Source organism: Otolemur garnettii, unplaced genomic scaffold, assembly GCF_000181295.1.
Source record: "Otolemur garnettii isolate 467f Iridium unplaced genomic scaffold, OtoGar3 scaffold00102, whole genome shotgun sequence".
NCBI lineage: Eukaryota > Metazoa > Chordata > Mammalia > Primates > Galagidae > Otolemur > Otolemur garnettii.
The window spans coordinates 213319-233542 of record NW_003852497.1 but is presented as its reverse complement, the minus strand read 5'-3'; the positions used below and the strand labels follow the sequence as shown (position 1 = coordinate 233542).

Here is a 20224-nt window from a genome sequence, read left to right as displayed (position 1 = left end):
CTGGTGTATCCTCCCTCCTAGTCTGTCAGACACCTGGTGTATCCTCCCTCCTAGTCTGTCAGACACCTGGTGTATCCTCCCTCCTAGTCTGTCAGGCACCCGAGGGAGCTGCAAGAGAAGGTAAGAAGTCACCAGCATTCCTCCTTCCTTCTCCCTTTCCACTCTGAATTGTGGTCTTTTGGAGTTTGGAACCCCAGAGCCAGTAGGACTAGTTTCTGCCCTGCCCTGCCCTGCTTGGGCAATGAGATTGCCTCTTTTGGTGTAACCCTGCTGGTCCTGCTCTTGTATTTACCTTTCAGTGATAATTGACTCTTAGATAATGTCTCATGGGAGGTGACATGGCCTAAAGGAAAGTGTCTGGGATTTGGGAATTCAGGAAATGTTGGGTTTGAATATGGGCTGGATTGCTTGCTACTGTGTGACCTTGGGCAGGCTCCTTCACCTGTTTGATCCTTAGTTTCTTCATCTGTGAAATGGGCTTGTTAGGTTTGACCCCAATGTCTAAAGTACCAGCAGCATCCCGGCATGGCTTGGTTTCTTATGTTTGTCAGTTTCCTTCCTCCTTTCTCAGGTTGTGTTTTACCAAAGCACCAGATTGATGCCAGGAGTTGTGGGCTCTGTCTTCTGTCTTCCCCATCTGAGCCTCAGAGGACTCCTGGGGATTGAAGGGGTATTTACAGGACTTTCAGTGTCGACACTCTCTGAACTCACAGATCTGTAGTTGAGTCTTCTGGTCATTTTTGTGCTCTTTGTTACTCTTGCTAGAGGAGGGAAAAGGAGAAGTGGCAAGGGTAAAATTTTCTACTTTAACAAGAAATACTGCTGTTTCTAGAAAAAGGCTGAACGTGGGAGGTGTGTCACATCTCTGCAGGGGCACCTCATCTCCTTCCTTGGAGATGGAAATCTCTTTCTTCAATTGGAGTGTCAGCTCCTAGGAGGTTCTTGGTGGCAGAGAGCTCTCGAGCAAAAAGCAAGGCATTGGCAGTGTCTCCATAAACCCATCTGTCATTTAACAGGAACCTGCCCTGTGCCTTACATTGTTTCAGAAAATTTGAAGTCTAAGAAACGTGCAGACCGCTCCTGACTTCCAGACATCCGCAGGTGGGATTGCTGCTGCCAGCCAGGCCTGGCCGGGGAATCTCCATTCCCTCCCCCTGCTCCACCCCACTTTTCCTTCCTCCTCTCTGTCACTGCTGGTGCAGCAGCTGGGGTCAGTCTATGGGTGGCCAGCTGGCCTGGCCTTTCTCTCACCAGCGGCTGCCTCTCCACTGCAGAGTGAGCAGGACCAGTCAGTGCCAGGTGTGCCTGTTTCTGACCAATTTCAACCCCGGGGATCAAGCATGGGAGGTTTTTGTTGAAAAATCTCCCTAGGTGATTCACCTAAGCAGCTTTCCAGAACTTTTCTCCACCAGCCTCTGTCTTTGCTGTGAATCTGCTCAGATGCCCTCAGCACAAGGCTTTGTGTTCCCCTGTAGTCCATTTCTCAACTCTGTCCTCAAGTCTTTGAGCCCTTTTTCATCCTGGGTCATTCCTTTCCTGCCTGTTCTACCCTATTCTGGTTCTTGTCCCACAGAGGCCCTGCCTAGGCCATGGGAACTATTAATAGTAACAACCAAGTTGGAACCTGGGAAGTGTCATCCCAAAGAAACATTGTTTGCCAATGGTGAACCAGCCCTTTACTAGCTCAGCAGGCTTTTGGGGACTCATTTGGGAACTTAACCACCACCCAAATATTCTTTTCTTAAATGTGGGCCTATTTAGGGGTCACTTGGGAGAGTTTAATAAAAAAAAAAAAAAAAACATATTCTGAGCACATTCTACTTCATTCTGATCAAGTTTTTTATGGGTGAAGCCCAAGCCTGGGCTTTTCAAAACAAGCTCCCCAGGAGAGTGTGGTATGTACCAAAGCTGGAGAAGCAATCTGCGTATGTGAATTCAGAGAGAGGAGAGGCCAGAGCAGGCTGAAGTTGGTAGAGGATGTTTCGTGAAGGAGGGTCCTGAGTTTGTCCTTTTCCTATAAGAAAAGGAGTGAGCCAGGGAAGCAGTCTCATGGGCACCCCTTCCTGGGTGCTGTTAGTTGGTGTCCCTGCCTCGCACCTGTGCTGAGGCTATCAGCCCAGGCCTGCTGGCATATTCTTCTTTGATCAGGAAGGTCTGCCTGGGGCCGCTGGTATGCCATCCCTGCAGTCAGCTGTCACCATTAATCTTCTAGGTCCATTCATTTGTGTGGACACTGAGCATCACTTTGAATCAAGCTTCACAAGTCCTGGGGCTGTTTACTCCTGTGTCATCCATTTCCCCTGGGTGGGGAAGAAGGTGTGTTGAGGGGAAGCAGCCTTTTAAAAGGCCGGTCATGGCGGCACCTGTGGGTCAGTAAGTAGGGCTCTGGCCCCATATACTGAGGGTGGTGGGTTTGAACCTGGCCCTGGCAAAACTGCAACAAAAAAATAGCCAGGCGTTGTGGTGGACGCCTGTAGTCCCAGCTATTCGGGAGGTTGAGGCAAGAGGATCTCTTGAGCCCAAGAGTTTGAGGTTGCTGTGAGCTGCGATGCCACAGCATTCTACTGAGGGTGACAAAGTGAAACTCTGTCTCAAAAAAAGAGGCATGTTTGAGCCTAGGAGCAGACCCCTGGGGTAACTGGGCCAGCAGAGCTGCTGCTGTATCATCTCTGAACAAGGAGAGCTCCCGGGGAGGTTGGGGTCCGAGGGTGGAGCGGTCCTCAAGGGGCTGGTGGGGGATGAAGTAGTTGAAATTTGATCTGCTCGTGTCTGTCATTACGAGTGGGCTAGTGTCCGAATGCTTCCCCAAATCCCACGTCATTACTCATAATTTAGGATTGGGCGCTGGAGGCTTCTGGGCTGTGGTTTAGGGTGAAGAGAGTGAGTTGTGCAAGGGCAGCTCTGAGACTTGGCATTTACATCTTATAATTAGTGTTGCAAGATGGGGTAGGAACTACTATAGGCTAGGCTCCCTCCATGTATCTCCACATAATTCTCCAGCCGCCCTGTGAAACAGAACTTATTATCTCCATTTTATAGGTAAAGAGGCTTGCCTGTGGTCACAGAGCATTAATGTCACAGCTAGAATTCCAGCCGCTCAAGCTTTTTAAATTACAGTGTGCTGCTTCTAGGGCATTGGTGTGCAAGTCAGGAGACTTCAGCTTTGGTTCAGGCTCTGCCACCAATTGTGTGACCTTGGACAAATGCCCTCATTCCAAGGCACTTTCCTAATGCGAAATAGGGTGGGGGGTGGTGGCAGATGCTCAGTCTCCAGCAGAAAGGTCTGTGTCTCTCTGTTCCTGGAGCCACTGGCTATAATAAGGCCAGGTAGTGGTGGGTTTTCTGGTAGTCTGACTCTGAGCAGAGGTGAGTCTTTGCCCAGAGTGGTTCGTGTTCCCCTGCAGGGCAGTGTCAGTCACTCAGTGTGCCTTCTTGGGTGCTGTGGCTCCTTTTTGGACTCTGATTTAGGGGGTATGAGACCTGTCTCCCTACTCAATAGAGCAGTGGTTTTTAACGGCTGTGCTATGACAGAATAGTGTGCTGTGAGAGATCTTAGGTGTACCTTGAAAATTTTTAAAGATCATTACACCATTTTTGAAAGAAGTTAAAAGCATAATAAATACATTATTTATTTTTTTGAAACAGACTCTCAAGCTGTCATACTGGGTAGACCTGGGTAGAATGTCAGGGCATCATAGCTCACAGCAACCTCCAACTCTTGGGCTCAAGTGATCCTCTTGCCTCAGTTTTCCTATTTTAGTAGAGACAGGGTCTCGCTTTTGCTCAGGCTGGTCTCAAACTCATGAGCTCAAGAAATCCACCTCTCTTGGCCTCCCAGAGTGTTAGGATTACAGGCACGAACCACCTCACCTCACCTGGCCTATTTATTCTTCTTTTTTTTTTTTTTTTTCCAGAGACAGAGTCTCACCCTTGGTAGAGTGCTATGGCGTCACAGCTCACAGGACCACCACCTCCTTGATTTGAGCAATTCTCTTGCCTCAGCCTCCCAAGTAGCTGGGACTACAGGCGCCCACCACAACGCCCAGCTATTTTTTGTTGCAGTTTGGCAGGGGCTGGGTTCGAACCCGCCACCCTTAGTATATGGGGTGTACGGAGCTGGGGCCCTACTTACTGAGCCCCTGGTGCCGCCCAAGGCCTATTTATTCTATTATGATCAACATAATTTAAGTGTGCTGCTAAAGTTTACCTATAGGTTAAAGTGTGCTGTGAGATAAGAGGTTGAAAACCACAGAAATAGAGGTTTTCTTAAAAAAAAAAAAATAGGGGCAGCACCTGTGGCTCAAAGGAGTAGGGCGCTGGCCCCATATACCAGAGGTGGTGGGTTCAAATCCAGCCCCAGCCAAAACAAACAAACAAAAAAAGCAGTCACTTGGTTGTTGAAAACATTGTGTAAATGACAGTATAAATCAGATCATCTACCATTCCAAATGCTAATCTGGCTGCTTCAAGGCAGCTTTTCCATTTCCCACCTTATTACAACAGGAAACAGAGTACAGGGTCCTTTCAATTCTGAGAATTCTTTTTTTGTCATACTATCTCCAGATCTACTTTCTTGCTTGAATTTGCTTCAAATTACGCATGTTAATCTAGATGGGGGAGGCTAGAAGGACTCTTCTCTACAGGCTGAGATATCTCTTTGATATATAGGGGTCATTTTTTCTCTGTTAATCTTTGGGTAAATAACCTCAATTCTTTCTATTCAAGATTCACCTTTGAGATTACCCCAGGTACTGGGAGTTTCAAAGGTTTGTCTTTGAGGCTGTTGGCAACAGTTTAAGAGGTCTCCAGGAACTATGAACAGAGTCTTAGGTTCTTGAGGGAGTGGATTTTCCAATGTGGATGTTAGAAGATCCACAGCTGTGATTTCTAATCTGGACTGTTACTTTGGTATGTGGCTGTCCCTGTGTCTTCATTGCTTCATCCTTGACAACAGAGAAATCAGAAAGCCAAAGAGCTTGTGTCGAGGTGGAATACATTGCCAGACGTGGTGCCTGTGAGTTTCTTGCTGTTTTAGTAGTACGCATACTTACTGTTTCATTGTGCAGACAGCATTTTGTTTACTACTTGTTGAACAGTTCTGTGAAGCAGGCTGAACAGGTATGTTTCTTTTATTTCTGTACAGTGTGAGTTTGCAGCTTATGTATTATGAAAAGAATTTTGAAGTAGCTTAAAGCAGAACAAATTCAATGGGATTTCAGGGCAGAAAAAATATAATAGCTAACACTTATTGAGAGTGTTCTATGTGCCAGAGATAATTCCAAGTGCTGTTAGATATATTAACTCATCTTTACAACTGTCATATGAGATAGGTATTATTATTATCCCTATTTTTACAGAAGGTAAAAACTTGGGCTTAATGTTATTCATAATGGGGCATAGACTTTTACCCACTATTCTAGACTACCTCTCTATAGTTAATAAGGAGGGAGCAGTGTTTTTCAACCTTTTTTAATCTCACAGCATACTTGAACCTATAGTTAAACTTCCATTGCACACTTAAATTATATTGATCAAAAAAAAAAAAAAGAGTATAGACTCGGTGCCTATAGCTCAGTCGTTACGACACCAGCCACATATACCGGGGCTGGTGGTTTGAGCCTAGCCTGGGCCTGATAAACAACAGTGACAACTACAATTAAAAAAAAAATAGCTGGGTGTTGTGGCAGGCGCCTATAGTCCCAGCTACTTGGGAGGCTGAGGCAAAAGAATAGCTTAAGCCCAAGAGTTTGAGGTTGCTATGAGCTGTGAAGCCATGGCACTCTACCGAGGGCGACATAGTGAAACTATGTGAAACTTAGTGAAACTGTCTCAAAAAACAAGTTTAAAAAAAAGAATAGGGCAGCGCCTGTAGCTCAAAGGAGTAGGGCGCCGGCCCCATATGCCAGAGGTGGCGGGTTCAAACCCAGCCCTGGCCTAAAACTGGAAAAAAAAATATATATATATATATATACCTACTATGCTTTGAACTTCTTTCAAAAATAATTTAGAGACTGGGGAGAAGAGGAGCTGGAGATTGAGTTCAGTCTTGTGTACTGTGATTTAATCAGTCATGCCTGTGTTATGAAAATCTAGGAAAAGCTCTGAAGAGAAAGTTTGGTGGATCTTCCTGATTGTTCCAGGTCCTAACAGATTTAATAGGCGAGTATCAGTCTGTGCTGAGACTTACAACCCTGATGAGGAAGAGAAAGATACTGATCCAAGGGTGATTCATCCTAAAACTGATGAACAGAGATGCAGATGTCAGGAAGCTTGCAAAGATACTCTTCTTTTCAAAAATCTTGATCAGGAACAGCTTTCTCAAGTCCTTGATGCCATGTTTGAAAGGATAGTCACAGTTGATGGGCATGTTATTGACCAAGGAGATGAAGGAGACAACTTTTATGTCATAGAACAGGGAACCTATGATATTTTGGTAACAAAGGATAATGAAACCCGTTGTGTTGGTCAGCATGATAACCGGGCAGTTTTGGAGAATTAGCTCTGATGTACAATACCCCGAGAGCTGCCATTGTTGCCACTCCAGAAGGCTCTCTTTGGGGACTGGACTGGTTGACTTTTAGAAGAATCATAGTGAAAAACAATGCAAAAAAGAGGAAGATGTTTGAATCATTTATTGAGTCTGTGCCCCTTCTTAAATCTCTAGAGGTATCAGAACGAATGAAAATTGTGGATGTAAGAGGAGAGAAGATTTATAAGGATGGAGAGCGCATAATCACTCAGGGTGAAAAGCCTGATAGCTTTTATATCATAGAGTCTGGTGAAGTGGGCATTTTGCTTAAAAGCAAGAGTAAAACAAACAAGGACAATGGGAACCTAAAAGTTGAGATTGCCCGCTGTCCCAAGGGGCAGTGCTTTGGAGAGGTTCCACTGGTCACGAACAAACCCAGAGCTGCTTCTGCTTATGCAACTGGAGATGTCAAATGCTTAGTTATGGATGTACAAGCATTTGAGAGGCTTCTGGGGCTCTGCATGGACATCATGAAGAGGAATATCTCACAGTATAAGGAACAGCTGGTGAAGATGTTTGGCTCCAGCATGGATCTGATCGACCCTGGGCAGTAGGTGTGCTATACCCTAGAGCCTTCTCAGTGTGACACCAAAACGTTCCAGTTAGCCACAGAACATACACAGAAAACAGACACTACAGAACCATTCCTGATGTTGCCACCGCTGCTACTGTTGCTGTGGTTATGGGCATTTAGAAAACTTGAAAGTCAGCATTAAGGATGGACAGAGGTTCAACCCACACCTCCACTTTGCTTCTGAAAGCCCATTATTAGACACTTGTGATGATTACGCCAACCCAGTTTTCACATCTTTGGTTCAGAATGGCATGTCTCCAGTAATTTAAGTGCCTGATACAAAGTCCAAAGTGTAAACATCCTTCTTTCCTCTTCTGCTGCTACTATTGCTTTTGGATGTTACCATAAAGTCTGCAGAAATCTGTTGCATAACTGTAGACACCTCTTCCAGTCTTTCTCTAAGGAAGAAGTGTTATAGCCTTCAGTCTCCTCATTTGTCGTTTGAGAAAGTCTGTGTATTTTCCCAATTGCAGCCTTTGGTTTTACAGTGGAAAATGGAGGCAGATGAAATGGATCTCTGTGGTCCAGTGACATTGTATTGTCTGCTGAAAGCTGCACCCATTATAGCTGTCTCCATGCCCACAGTGATGCTTAGTAAAAAGCCCTCCCTGCCCAGGACCCAGTAAGTCAGTGCCCCAACAGACTGTTAGGTCAGTGGGACCCATATTAGAGCAGAAAATTGGGGTTCAGCACATATTATCTGCAGTAGAAATCCAGGAAAGGTTTTCTGGGTTGGAGGTTTTGTTTTTTAATTTGTTTTGGTAGGTTTGGGTGTGATGAATTGCTATCCATTTAGAAGGAGCCAGAGTCAGGAAGGTTGCCATCACTTGATCTGACACAAATACTTCCCTGGGCAACTCCTGCCACAAAGAGATCCCTTTCCTTCCACTCCAGAGTTGTTGCATAGCTTTGCCATTGAATCCATCAATTTTAAACTCTAAAGAAAGAAGAAGCATAGCTGGGCATTGTGATAGACGCCTGTAGTCCGAGCTATGTGGGAGACTGAGGCAAAAGAATCGCCTAGGCCCAGGAGTTGGAGGTTGCTGTGAGCTGTGACACTACACCACTCTACCGAGGGCAACATAATGAGACTATGTCTCAAAAAAAAGAAGCTTTTTTTTTTTTAATTAGAGAAAAATTTTTATTTCTCTCTTTAGGGAATTCCACTTGGACATATTCATATTTAGGGAGCCTGTTACGTAACTCAGGCATTAATCCTAAAGATCGACAACTATGTTTTCAAAAATTGGCATCATTTACAATTTTAAAGAATTATTGTGAAGGCCTTTCTAGTTAAGATGTTGAGATATTTGGGGTTCCAATTGTTAATCCCAGAAGAAGGTAATTTAGCTTGTATTTAAAACTGTTTTAACCTTTTAATTATAGAATTCTGATGAATTTTCCTACTAAGCTGTGTTTCAGAATGAAATTTTTTTCCTGGTAAAAAATAATTTAATTAATAATCTTTAAAAATTTTCACAACACACCTAAGATCTTCTCACGGCCTATCGGTTAACAATCACTGGGCTAGCAGTAATGTTATTGTCGCAGGTTTCCATCAGGAATCCTGAATTATTTTACAGAAATTATTATGCTAGGCTGGAAAACGGAGCTGGAATCTTGGCCTCCTGCCGCTTGGTGCTGTTTCCACGGCCTCACATAGCATCCTTTCTAAAATGAAATCTCTGTGTCTTTCAGAACCTGGCAATTGGGGCAGGAGCTGTTGGATCTTTACAGCTGACCTACATCTCAAAGGTAATGTTGGCCTGGAACTCTGCGAATTCATGTTCTTTAAGTAGGTTTAGTATCTAAACAAGAGGGAGTGTCAAATCCTTTGGGTGCTACTATTTGGAGATGGTGCATGGGCATTAAAATTCTCGCTTTTCCCCATATATCACTTGTGGAAGCTTTGCTGCTTACTGCGGGGGCTTTAGGGCTGGTTAAGTAAGTTCTTGGAGGGTGGACCTGCGGCCTGGACAGATCAGTCCCTGCTGCTCCCAGCTCCTGTGGATGTGGTGGAGGTGGCGGTTAAGCTGGGGTTAGGGAGTAGGCATAATCTTTTTTAAAATTGAGACAAAAAGGAATACAAAAGCAATCAAAACTCCAATAACTGTAGAAGATTCTTTCAAAGGGTACAGCTAAACAGAGACACTTAGAAAGTGTTGGGGCTTCACTGGAATTTTTATAAATTACCTGGCAGCATTACTGCCTGGAGAATGCCTGGAGAAGCTACTCAGATGTGCCAGGAATCTATTCAGCTGCCAGACAACAGCTGGAGAGTCTGGCGGGTAGCTGCCAAGCCATCCCATGGTCCTGTCTGTGCAGAAGGGGCAAAAGCAGCCCCCCTCTTATTTATTGAGGGCTGTTGAACGATGCTCTCCTGTAACTGCTGAATTCAGCTTCTTTCGGCTGCCCCTCCCTGGAGCAGGCGCCACTGCTGATCCAGAATGCTCAGGGATGGAAAGGCTGGGGGACTTAGAGCCTCCCCGGAAAGAGGAACTGTTTGTACCGTAAGGAGTGCCAGGTGGCAGCCAGCCAGCACCAAGGTTTTGGAAGTCCTGCTCTCTCCGCACACACCCTTGCTTCAGGCCTCTTGGGGACCTTTTGGTGCCTAGTGGGCCCTCTCACATGGCACCCTCAGGGGATTGAGACCTAGGCCCTGAGTTGAGTGGCTGCAGGCTCCCTCTTGAAACAAACAAGCTTTGGGGAGCCCTCCACCTCCACAGGCCAGGAGAAGAGCAGGAGGGGGCCAGAGGCCTCTGGAGGAGAGCCCACCTTTAACAGGAGGGGTAGACTGTTCTGTGCTTGGGAGCAGCACAAAGGCTGAAGATACCCAGCAGGGGAGCGGGAGGGTTGGGGGTGGGGGAGAATGACCTGGGGGAGGAGGAAAGGGTCTTTTAAAGTGCAGCTTTGCTAGCACAGCTGCAGGCAGTTCTGCTTGCTTTGTGGTGAGCACTGTGGCTGCCTCCCCAGGCCAGGCCAGGCCAGCCCAGCCCAAGGCCTGGGGCCTGCCTTTCCTCCTTCTCTCATCCTCAGTTTGCTGAGTCTCGTTAGGTCATTTCTCCAGGAGATTCAGAAAAAGAGAATTGAGATGGGTGAGGGGGAAGCAGAGAACCTCCTCATAATAAATGAAAACTGAAACCCTCTTCCATTAGGATAGGTTTGGGAAGACTTTTTGTTTGTTTGTTTTTGGTGCAGGAGGGTGAAATACAATCTGCTGAATCATGATTTATAAAAGCAGCTCAGCAATTTAGTCCTCAGCTTTGGAGGCTGCCTCATTTGTAAAGGATGCCCTGCCTTTTAGCCCTTCCTGAGAGAGTCAAGCCTGGATGGGTGGGGTGTGTGTGTGTGTGTGTGTGTGTGAGTGAGCAAAACCCACAGCTGCTACTGGCTCAGGTTACATACAAGAGCTGAGACTTTTAACTCCTGTGTGACTGGTATCCAATCCAGCATTCCAGGGTATTTCCTGTTAACCCTTAGGGATCACCTCCCAGAGGAAGCATCTACTGCCAGGCTTAGGGCATGCTTCTGCTCTCTCCTGATAGCTAGCATTGGGAAGATGGGGACCAGTGCATGTTCTTTCAGAGAGGCAGAAATGAATGGCATTTCATCAAGAGGCCTCCAGGGTGTTCATGGAAGTAGAACCAATTCTTGGGAAAACCAGAAAAGAATTGAAGAACCAGAAAAGAATTGCCTTTGACTTTGTCTGATGGTCCTTTTCTTCCAGTCCAGCCATCTCTGCATAGCCAACCCCACTGTTCCACCCCATCTTTGTTGTCCTATTTTGTCTGGGCCTTGGCTTCTGTTACTTGTGGCGAAGAACTTCCTAGAACAGTGCTTCTTTTTTTTTTTTTTTTTGCAGTTTTTGGCCAGGGCTGGGTTTGAACATGCCACCTCCGGCATATGGGCCCAGCGCCCTATGCCTTTGAGCCCCAGGCGCCGCCATAACTTTTTTGGGGGGGGGCGGGGGGTTGTGGATCTTTTTGAATATCTGATGAAAAGCATGGACTCAGTTTCCAGATCAGTGTATAGTTGTGTGTATACATCTTGACTTTGCCGATAATTTCAGGGGGCTCATTGACTCCCTGAAGCTGGTCTCCAGACCCCACTTCAGAACCCTTTCAGTCGTCCTGTGTGGGTGGCTGCTGTTCCTTTCCCCCTGATACCACCTCCTGGGGTGAGGTCACCCAGACATGGGGGCAGAGCTGCATCAGACCTAAGACCTTGTTTGTTGCCACTTCTGCCAGAGGGGCCAGGTCCCTTCCAGCCAAGGGAAGATAGGGTGGGACTGGCCCTAGCCTTACCAGCCACTGACTAGCTTGCTGCTCCTGTGGTCTGTGTTTGATCTGATAAGAGCTAGTTCCTGAGAGTTTGTTGTGCTGTGGGGCAGTCCTATCAGTGTGCTAGAGTCAGGCTGTCAGGTTTCCTCAGCCATCTGTAGCCACACCTCTTTGTGAGGCTCTTCTCTGTTTCTTCACCAGATCTGAAAGGGGCACAATTACTCACATGCAGTGGGGTTGGGGTTGGGTGAGATTATTCCTCTGAGTGGGTAGGGATCCTCTTCCATAGTGACTGGGTATTTGGAAGAGACCAAGGCCCCACCTCATAATAAGTTAGAATCTTCCCTTGGCCCTTCTTTCTGAAGGGCACAGCAACAGGCAGGTATAACTTCATGTTCCTCTTTTGCTATTCTGTGACTGTAAGAGGGGGACTAGTAATTTTACTCTGGCTTCACTAATCAGGAAGCTGATGGCAGACACAGAGAGTCTTACCCTTGCTATGTGGCCCATCAAGGCAGAACTAGAAACAATGCTGTTAATTCAGTAATGAGTTGCTTTGCCCAAATCATCCTCAACAAGAGCATGAGTCACTGACAGACCACAGTGGCGGCAAGCAGGGTGACACATTGTGGTTCAGGCTGTCTTCAGGGGTCAGAGACCCAGAGACACAGCATAGTGAGGTGGCCGGGCCACTGTGCCATAGACCGCTGTTGTCCTGGGACATTGTGGTTCAGGCTGCCTTCAGGGGTCAGAGACCCAGGGACGCAGCATGGCGAGGGGGCTGGGCCACTGGGCCATAGATTGCTGTTGTCCTGTGGCACTGCAGTTCAGGCTGCCTTCAGGGGTCAGAGACCCAGAGACACAGCATGGTGAGGGGGCTGGGCCACTGTGCCATAGACCGCCATTGTCCTGGGACATTGTGGTTCAGGCTGCCTTCAGGGGTCAGAGACCCAGTGATGCAGCATGGTGAGGGGGCCAGGCCACTGGGCCGGGCCACTGGGCCATAGACTGCTGTTGTCCTGGGACATTGTGGTTCAGGCTGCCTTCAGGGGTCAGAGATCCAGGGACGCAGCATGGTGAGGGGGCCGGGCCACTGGGCCATAGACTGCTGTTGTCCTGGGACATTGTGGTTCAGGCTGCCTTCGGGGGTCAGAGACCCAGGGACGCAGCATGGCGAGGGGGCTGGGCCACTGGGCCATAGATTGCCAGTGGCCTATGAGTTGGAACACGAATGAGTGTGGGGACTTTGTGTCTACACTTAGGATGTGTGGGTTTCCCTTTGCTTAAATCCTCATTTTTTTCAGGACTTTTTTAGGACCTATAGCCTCACATTTTGGTAAACATATAAAAAATGCATCCATATTCCGTAAATATAATTGTTTGGCTTTAAATATTTGAAAGAATTATAGTCATTTTGCTTTTGTAAGGATCTGGTGATGAGTAGCTCATTTAATTTATGCTTGGTTGTAATTTTCAGGCAATCCTCTTGCATATACACAGGGATTCTTGTGAAGTAAGAAAATCTAAGCTACTAATTGTGCAAATGTAGTGAAGTTTTTTTGAATGTTTCATTGAAAGGTGAAAAGTGAAAGTGTTTCATTGAAAAGTGAAAATGTTTCGTTGAAACGTGAATGAAGTTGACTTACTGTGACAGCTTGTACACATCTAGTTAAGTACTTGTCAGATTGCCATAATGCCGTTATACAGACATTTAACTAAATGTTTATTAACATTGGATATGCCATCTTTGATTTGTATGTTGGAGGCTAGGCAATTTTTCTGGGTGTTGTATTTTTTTGCAGGCCCTGAGAAGCTCTTGGGCCCTCAGCATTTTACCTGTAGTTCAGGTGACATTATTATCTTTTATTTGATAGAACAGGAAATGGAGGTCACATAGCTGGGATACCCGTCATTTGAGAGTCTGTGTCCACAGCCCAGGCTGTACTGCCTGCCCTCTGATCTTTTATAAGGTGCTACCTCAGTTTCCATTTGAGTATTTGGGGTGATAGTTGTGGTTAAGGAATCTGGACAGTTCTACAAGAAGAACTTGGAGCCAAGAGTGAGAACGTAGGGAAGACTGGTGGGTCAGTCATTGTTAGACCCTCGCAACTGTGAGCCATGAAGAGAATTTAATATCAACTCCAGGTTTTCTTGAGTTCTAAAATGCCTCTCATTAAAGCAGGAACCACTCCTAAGGCCCTTGGGTGAGGACAAGTAGAAAGAAGAATGCTTGTGGCTGGAAAGGGGATTGAGGGAGGATTGTGGCAGTATGTGAATAGTCCCCAGCAGAGGTCCTATGGGAAGGTGGCTGCCTCCTTAGAGATCCCAGGCACAGTGGTAGAGGCCTGCTCTGAGGAGCTTCAGCCTAAATCAAGGATAGTCACCCAGTGCTTGTGGGCATGTGATGGAATATGAGTGGTTGTCTATGTTCTTTCAGTGTGTTTGAAGATGAATGATGAAGGCTTAAATGTGTAGATACTCAGGAATGTACATGCAAGGGGTAGGATTACAAAAGTAAGATGGAATAAAGCAAGAGGAGGTATAAAAATACTTCTACTTCCTCACGCCCTTCCCTTAAACACACAAGTACCCTCCCTGACTCCATCAGCCCCCTGTGGGTGTGAGGAAAGTGCTCCTTTTCATGGTTAGGTGGTCAGGAGAGATGTAAAGGCAATTGTTCAGTGTGTCTGAATGCAAAGAATGGTGTGCACCTCCTCTTATTTCCTGCTCTTGATTAGAATCAATGTATCTGTAGCAATACCACCTTCAGCTGGGGAACTGCTTAGGGAGGGGGCTGGTGCTTGGAGAGAGAAGAGAGAATAGAATCCTGCTAGCGTGAGTTAGGCCAGGACAGATTTTGTGGGTTGAAGAGAATTTTTTTAGGACTCAAATGACTTTTAGAAGTCTTTCTTGCAAAGACAAAGATTAACACAGACATCAATGGCTGGGTGTGGTGATCACTCCTGTAATCCTAGGACTCTAAGGAGGCCAAGACAGGTGCATTGTTTGAGCTCAGAGTTTGAGACCAGCTTGAGCAAGAACAATCTCTACTAAAAAGAGAAAAACTAGCCAAGCATCATGTCTGGTGGCTGCAGACATGGGAGACTGAGGCAAGAGGATAGCCTGAGCTCAAGAGACTGAGGTTGCTGTGAGCTATATTGACGCCATGGCACTCTACCCAGAGTGACGGAGTGAGATTCTGTCTCAAAAAAAGAAAAAGAAAAAAACAAAAAGCAAACCATAGACATCAAAACAGTAGTCATTTCTGAGGGGTGGGGATTCTACCAGGGAAGGGGCATGCATAGAGCTTCTACCAATAGGACTCATAAAACTTATTTCTTTATCTGGAAGATAACTACAGAGTTTTCACCATATTTTTTTTTGAAATGTACACATAAGTTTGATGTACTCTCTTTATGTATAAAAACTTCCACAATAAGTTTTCAGCACTGTTAGAAACATTTTCATGTTTCTTTTATTTTTTATTTAATTTAGGTGAGCATAGCTACCCCAAAGCAGAAACCAAAAACGCCGTTTTGCTTTGGTAAGTACTGAGCCAGGGGATGGATTTTCTTAACACTGTACAACAACTTCCTCTTTTGCATGGAGACAGTCCTGTGATCACATGTGACTGTGCCCTGTGCGTATGAGTGACTTCAATCACAGGGAGATTCTTGGATGTCAGGTGGTATCACTTTCCTTGGTTCTGCTGCAAAGACTGTTAATAACACAAGCCCAGAGAGACAGGGGCCAGTAACATTTCAGCTTTCTTTTTCTTTTGGTTTTAATTTTTTTTTAACTGACAATAATTGTACATTTTCCTGGGGGTATATAATGTTATACTGTCATTAGCATATCTACTATGAATTATGTCAAAAATTTATCTTTTTTTGGTTTTATTTAATAGCTAAATGATAGTTATGCACTTTAGTTTTCTTGATGCCATAGGGTAGGCACAAAATGTCTTCTAGAAGTTTCTGGGAACCTTCATTTTAAAGCTGAGTAAAGCAATGCCTGGGAAGGGGGATACTCATGGGAGGTTTTGTCAGGGAGGGGAGAATAGAAAGGAAGGAACATTCTGTGGCGTTTCTCTTGCCCAAAGAGTAACAGTGTTGAGGGATGATGTAGGAAGCCAAGCTGCTCAGTGGGTGTGTTCCCTGCCCACATCAGGGAACATCTGTGAAATCAGGGGGTAAGTCACTGAATAGTTACTCGGCTCCCACCATGTTATCATAACTGTTGACTGTCAAGGATGGTTCTGAACGTCAGCCTCGTGCAGGCGGGATATTCCTCAGCTTTACCATGGTGGTATTCCAAGCACTTAGATGGCTCCTGGTGTATAGTTGGGTGCTCAGTAAATATTAGTTGAATGAGCTGATGAATTCTGGGTCTACTCCACGAAGCTCACCTCCCACAGTTGAGGCTGATGTTGAGTAAAAAGTAATGCCTTGGGCTGTTCTTTCTCCCCACTTCAGATTGGTTCAAACTTCCTTGGTGCTCTCATTCTTTCATTTCTTTCAAACATCATGGCCAAGCTCAAAAATGACTTTCAGATCTTGTGGTCATCATATCTTTAAAAAATTATAATAATAAACCTAGCAGTACATTGTCAGCCCATTAGGATGCTCAGAGGACAAAACAGGTTGACATGAGGCCAGGGTCACAGATTTGATGTCAGATAAGCTTTATTCCATTTCCCAGCCATAGACAGGCACCCAGTCCAACCCTGTTGTGTCTGTATACCATCATGACTGTAAATCCCTTAGCACTGTTATAGACCAGCCTTGTCACCACAGAACAGCACATTAAGGCTGCTGTTAAAGTTGTCAGGCATCTTTATGGCCAATGGGATAATCCTTGTTTCTAAAGATGAGCGGGAGAGCGAGCAGGTGTAATCTGGGGCTCCCTGAATATCCATGCAGGTGACTCAGCCTCATGGTAAATTTCCTGACCTGCTTTGTGGGTTCATTTGTCTTGCTGCTTCTGCTTTTCTTTTTGGGTTGTGTTCTGATTGATGATTTCTCCCTCTTCTCCATGACTTTTTCAGTTATCAATGCTCTGTCTCAGAGATATTTTCTTCAAGCCAATGACCAGAAAGACCTGAAAGACTGGGTTGAGGCCCTGAACCAAGCCAGCAAGATCACCGTACGTACAGTCTCTCCTCCTTCCTGGGGGTAGTAAGAGGGCCTCTTTCCAGACTGGGCTGAGGCCCTGAACCAAGCCAGCAAGATCTCCATACATAGGGCCTCTCCTCCTTCCTGGGGGTAGTAAGAGGACTTCTTTCCAGCATATCGCTTATTTGGAGTTGGAAGAATACGTCAGATGGATATAGAGGGACCTAGGAAGGTCCTGCTATAGACTGAATCTTTCTTGCCTCTCCCTCTACCTGTGCTGAGTTGAACTGAGAATTTGAGTTCGAATCAAGTTCAAGGGGAAGTTTATGGCGTGTCCCCTTCATGGCTTTCTGGGAAGGCTCCTGGTCATTCATGGTTTGGGTAATTCTGGATGCTGATTCAGGATAGAAAAATGGATTGCTGAGTGTGAGGGGAAAATGATATATTAGGAAAGTGACTGTGAGGAGGGGGAAGTCAGAACTTTTTCCTGGGTACTCTTCTTAACTTTCAGAGGTTGCTTGGAGGGTCAGTCCAAGCCATCCATCAGCCTGTCCTAGAACTGTTCTGTGACTAATCTCATTTTTCTTGATTAAGCTAATGAAGAGTTCTTGTATTCTTCGTTAGCCTAGAAATACAGAAAAAGAAAGAGGAAAGGATAAGAAGGAAGGAGAGGAAAAACTATATGTTTTGGAATAAACTAGACCTTTAATCTATAAGACAGGCAGACTCCTGGCTTATAAACCATGGTTCATATGCTGAAAAGTTTGAGTTTCTTTACTACACAGTCAGAAATGCTTACATTTGAGGGACTTGTGATAATAACAACTTTGCACTGGGGTACATAGGTCATTCTCCCAGATACCTCAGAGTTCCTGTATATAAATGAATGGAAGAAATCTATTCACCTATCTGGCATTTGTGTTGCTTGACCCAAATCGTGTACAATTGAGTCATCTAAGCAGTCCTGCTTGTTAGCTTGCTATTCTGATAAACCGTGATAAACCCGTGAAAAGAGAGCATAATGACAGGCAGGAGGAAGGGAGGTTGTTGCTAGCTCGCTCACATGGGCTACCTCGTATGCTGGTTACAAGGCTCCAGAGTGCTGGTTTTAGTAAAGACTTTCTTCACTCATGTTGGGGATCCTCACCCTTTAGCATCCTTTATAATTTGGGGTTTCTTTCAGTGTCTAATACTTTATTCTTTTTTTTTTTGAGAGGGGACAGAGTCTTACTCTGTTTTCCTGGCTGGAGTACAGTGGTATGATCATAGTTCACTGCAATTTCAAATACCTGGGCTCAAGCCATCTGCCTTCCTCATCCTCCTGAGTAGCTGGGACTACAGGTGCCTGTCACCATACTCAACTAATATTTCTATTTTTTTTTTTTTTTGAGACAGTCTCATTCTTTTGCTCTAGGTAGAATGCCATTGTGTCTTAGTTCACAGCAACCTTAAACTCTTGGGCTCAAGCGATTCTCTTGCTTCAGCCTCCCAAATAGCTGAGACTATAGGTACCCACCATGACGCCTAGTCAGTTTTTCTATTTTTAGTAGAGATGGGATCTCGCTTTTGCTCAGGCTGGTCTCAAACCCCCGAGCTCAAAGGATCCACCGGTTTTAGCCTCCCAAAGTGCTAGTATTATAGGCGTGAGCCAGCATGCCCAACTGATACTTCTTTTTTTTATAGAGTCTCACTGTAGGTCAGGCTGGTCTTGAACTCCTGGCCTCGAGCGATCCTTCTACCTTGGCCTTCCAGACTGCTGGATTACAGATGTGAGGCACCGCACCTTACCCCAGTACTTGATTCAGAGTTTCCTCCTGGATTTCTGCCTCTGTTCTGGAGTGCTGAATGGGCTAGACAACCCACAAGGCAGCAAGAAAGCTCTTTGCCTTTATTTTGTGCATTGAGGACAGAGTTGCTCTAAGCAGCTCATTTCCCCTGCCTCTTCTCTGGCCCCACAGAACAGATATTACAGGCTACAGGAGTGGAAGGAAGCCCGATGGTGCCAGAAGTTGGAAGTCTAAAGGCTGGAGTGTCAGAGCTGCCTTTGGAGTCTCCACAGTCTCCGGGATCCTCCTTATTTTCCTTGGCTTGACTGTGTATCTCTTGTGCCTACTGTCAAAGGTCGCAGGGAGTAGAAGGAAGAGGAGGGCTGCCCTACTAACTCCTGATCTCTTTGTATCCTGGAAGAGTTTACTTCTTTCCTCACTCTTGATATCATCCTGTAATGTGTGGTCCTTCCTGGGGAGGCTAGGATGAATTGGGCAGATATGGGGCTATGGTGCCACGGGGATGAAACAGGTATTTATTTTTGGGCACCACATGTGTGAAGTGAAGCATCAGACACTCTGAGGGAACGCTGAGATGAAAGAGGAACAGGTATGTCATGAGCTAAACTTTTCAAGCGCTCTAACTTTCACCTCTCACATCACTTTGGTGAGATGGGTTGTTTTACTGCTGCTGTTCACATGAGGAAAATGGAGATCAGAGTCTTGCCTAAGGTCAGGAGGTTTGTCCGTGGCAGAGCTAACCCAGATCTCCTAACTTCCAACATCTAGGAGTTTATAAAAATATTAAAAGCAGCAGTTATCAAATGTGTTAAATTACACAACACTTTTCTTTCTTTTTTTGGCCAGGGCTGGGTTTGAACCTACCACCTCTGGCATATGGGGCCAGCACCCTACTCCTTGAGCCACAGGTGCTGCCTAACACTTTTCCCCATGTGGCTTCATTTTAGCTTTGTAAAAACCTTAGATAGGAGGGGCTAGTGTTATCCCTATTTAAAAGTGAAAAACTAGCACTCTGGGAGGCTGAGGCAGGTAGATTGCCTGAGCTTACAGGTTTAAGACCAACCTGAGCAAAAGAGAGACCCCCATCTCTAGTAAAAATAGAAAAACTGAGGCAAGGGAATTGCTTGAGCCTGAGTTGAAGGTTGCTGTGAGCTATGATGCTACCGCACTCCACTCAGGGTGACAGCTTGAGACTCTGTCTCAAAAAATGTAAAGAAATGGAAATACCTAGAGATGAATGTGACTTGCCCCAAGGTCATGGAGCAAGGGTGGATCCAGTTTTTCTGTCCACAGATTGCGCTTCATTGTATGCTAAGGTCACTGAATCCTTATTTGTTTGTTTATTTATTTATTTATTTTTTTAGACAGAGCCTCAAGCTGTCCTGTGGGTAGCGTGCTGTAGCATCACAGCTCACAGCAACCTCCAACTCTTGGGCTCAAACGAGTCTCCTGCCTATGCCTCCCAAGTAGCTAGGACCACAGGTGCCCACCACAATGCCTGGCTGTTTTTTTAGTTGCAGCCGTCATTGTTGTTTGGCTGGCCCAGGCTGGATTCAAACCCGCCACCTTAGGTGTATGTGGCTGGCGCCTTAGCCACTTGAGCCACAGACGCTGAGCCTGTTTGTTTATTTTTGAGACAGAATCTCACTGTGTTGCTGGGGCTAGAGAGCAGTGGCATCACCATAGCTCACTGCAACCCCAGACTCCTGGGCTCAAGGGATCCTTCCTGCTTTAGCCTCCCTAGTGGCTGGGACTACAGGTATGTACCACTATGCCCAGATTTTTCTATTTTTATAGACACAGAATCTTGCTCTTACTCAGGCTGGTCTTGAACTCCTGGCCTTAAGCAGTCCTCCTGACTAAGCCTCCAAAAGTGCTAGGGTTACAGGCATGAACCATTGTGCCCAGCTTCAGTCCCTATTTTTTTTTTTTTTTTTTTT

The 20224-nt window shown here is 45.7% G+C and overlaps 2 protein-coding genes across 3 annotated transcripts in view; both read left to right on the top strand.

The window, feature by feature from the left end:
* The window catches only part of PLEKHA2 (pleckstrin homology domain containing A2), a 52707-nt gene that overhangs the window by 11788 nt on the left and 20695 nt on the right, over positions 1–20224 (top strand). Inside the window, exons 2-4 of one of the 2 annotated variants that reach the window (XM_003796280.3) lie at positions 8802–8858; positions 14879–14927; positions 16431–16528. In XM_003796280.3, coding sequence (XP_003796328.1) covers positions 8802–8858; positions 14879–14927; positions 16431–16528 — 204 coding nt within the window. The remainder of the gene's footprint in view (positions 1–8801; positions 8859–14878; positions 14928–16430; positions 16529–20224) is intronic. The other variant, XM_023517022.1, reaches the window with a different exon arrangement.
* Positions 6089–7083, top strand: LOC100960086 (cAMP-dependent protein kinase type II-alpha regulatory subunit-like). Its single transcript, XM_023517023.1, is given in 2 exon segments — positions 6089–6476; positions 6479–7083. Coding segments are annotated over 2 exon segments (747 nt in total). The 5' UTR covers positions 6089–6334.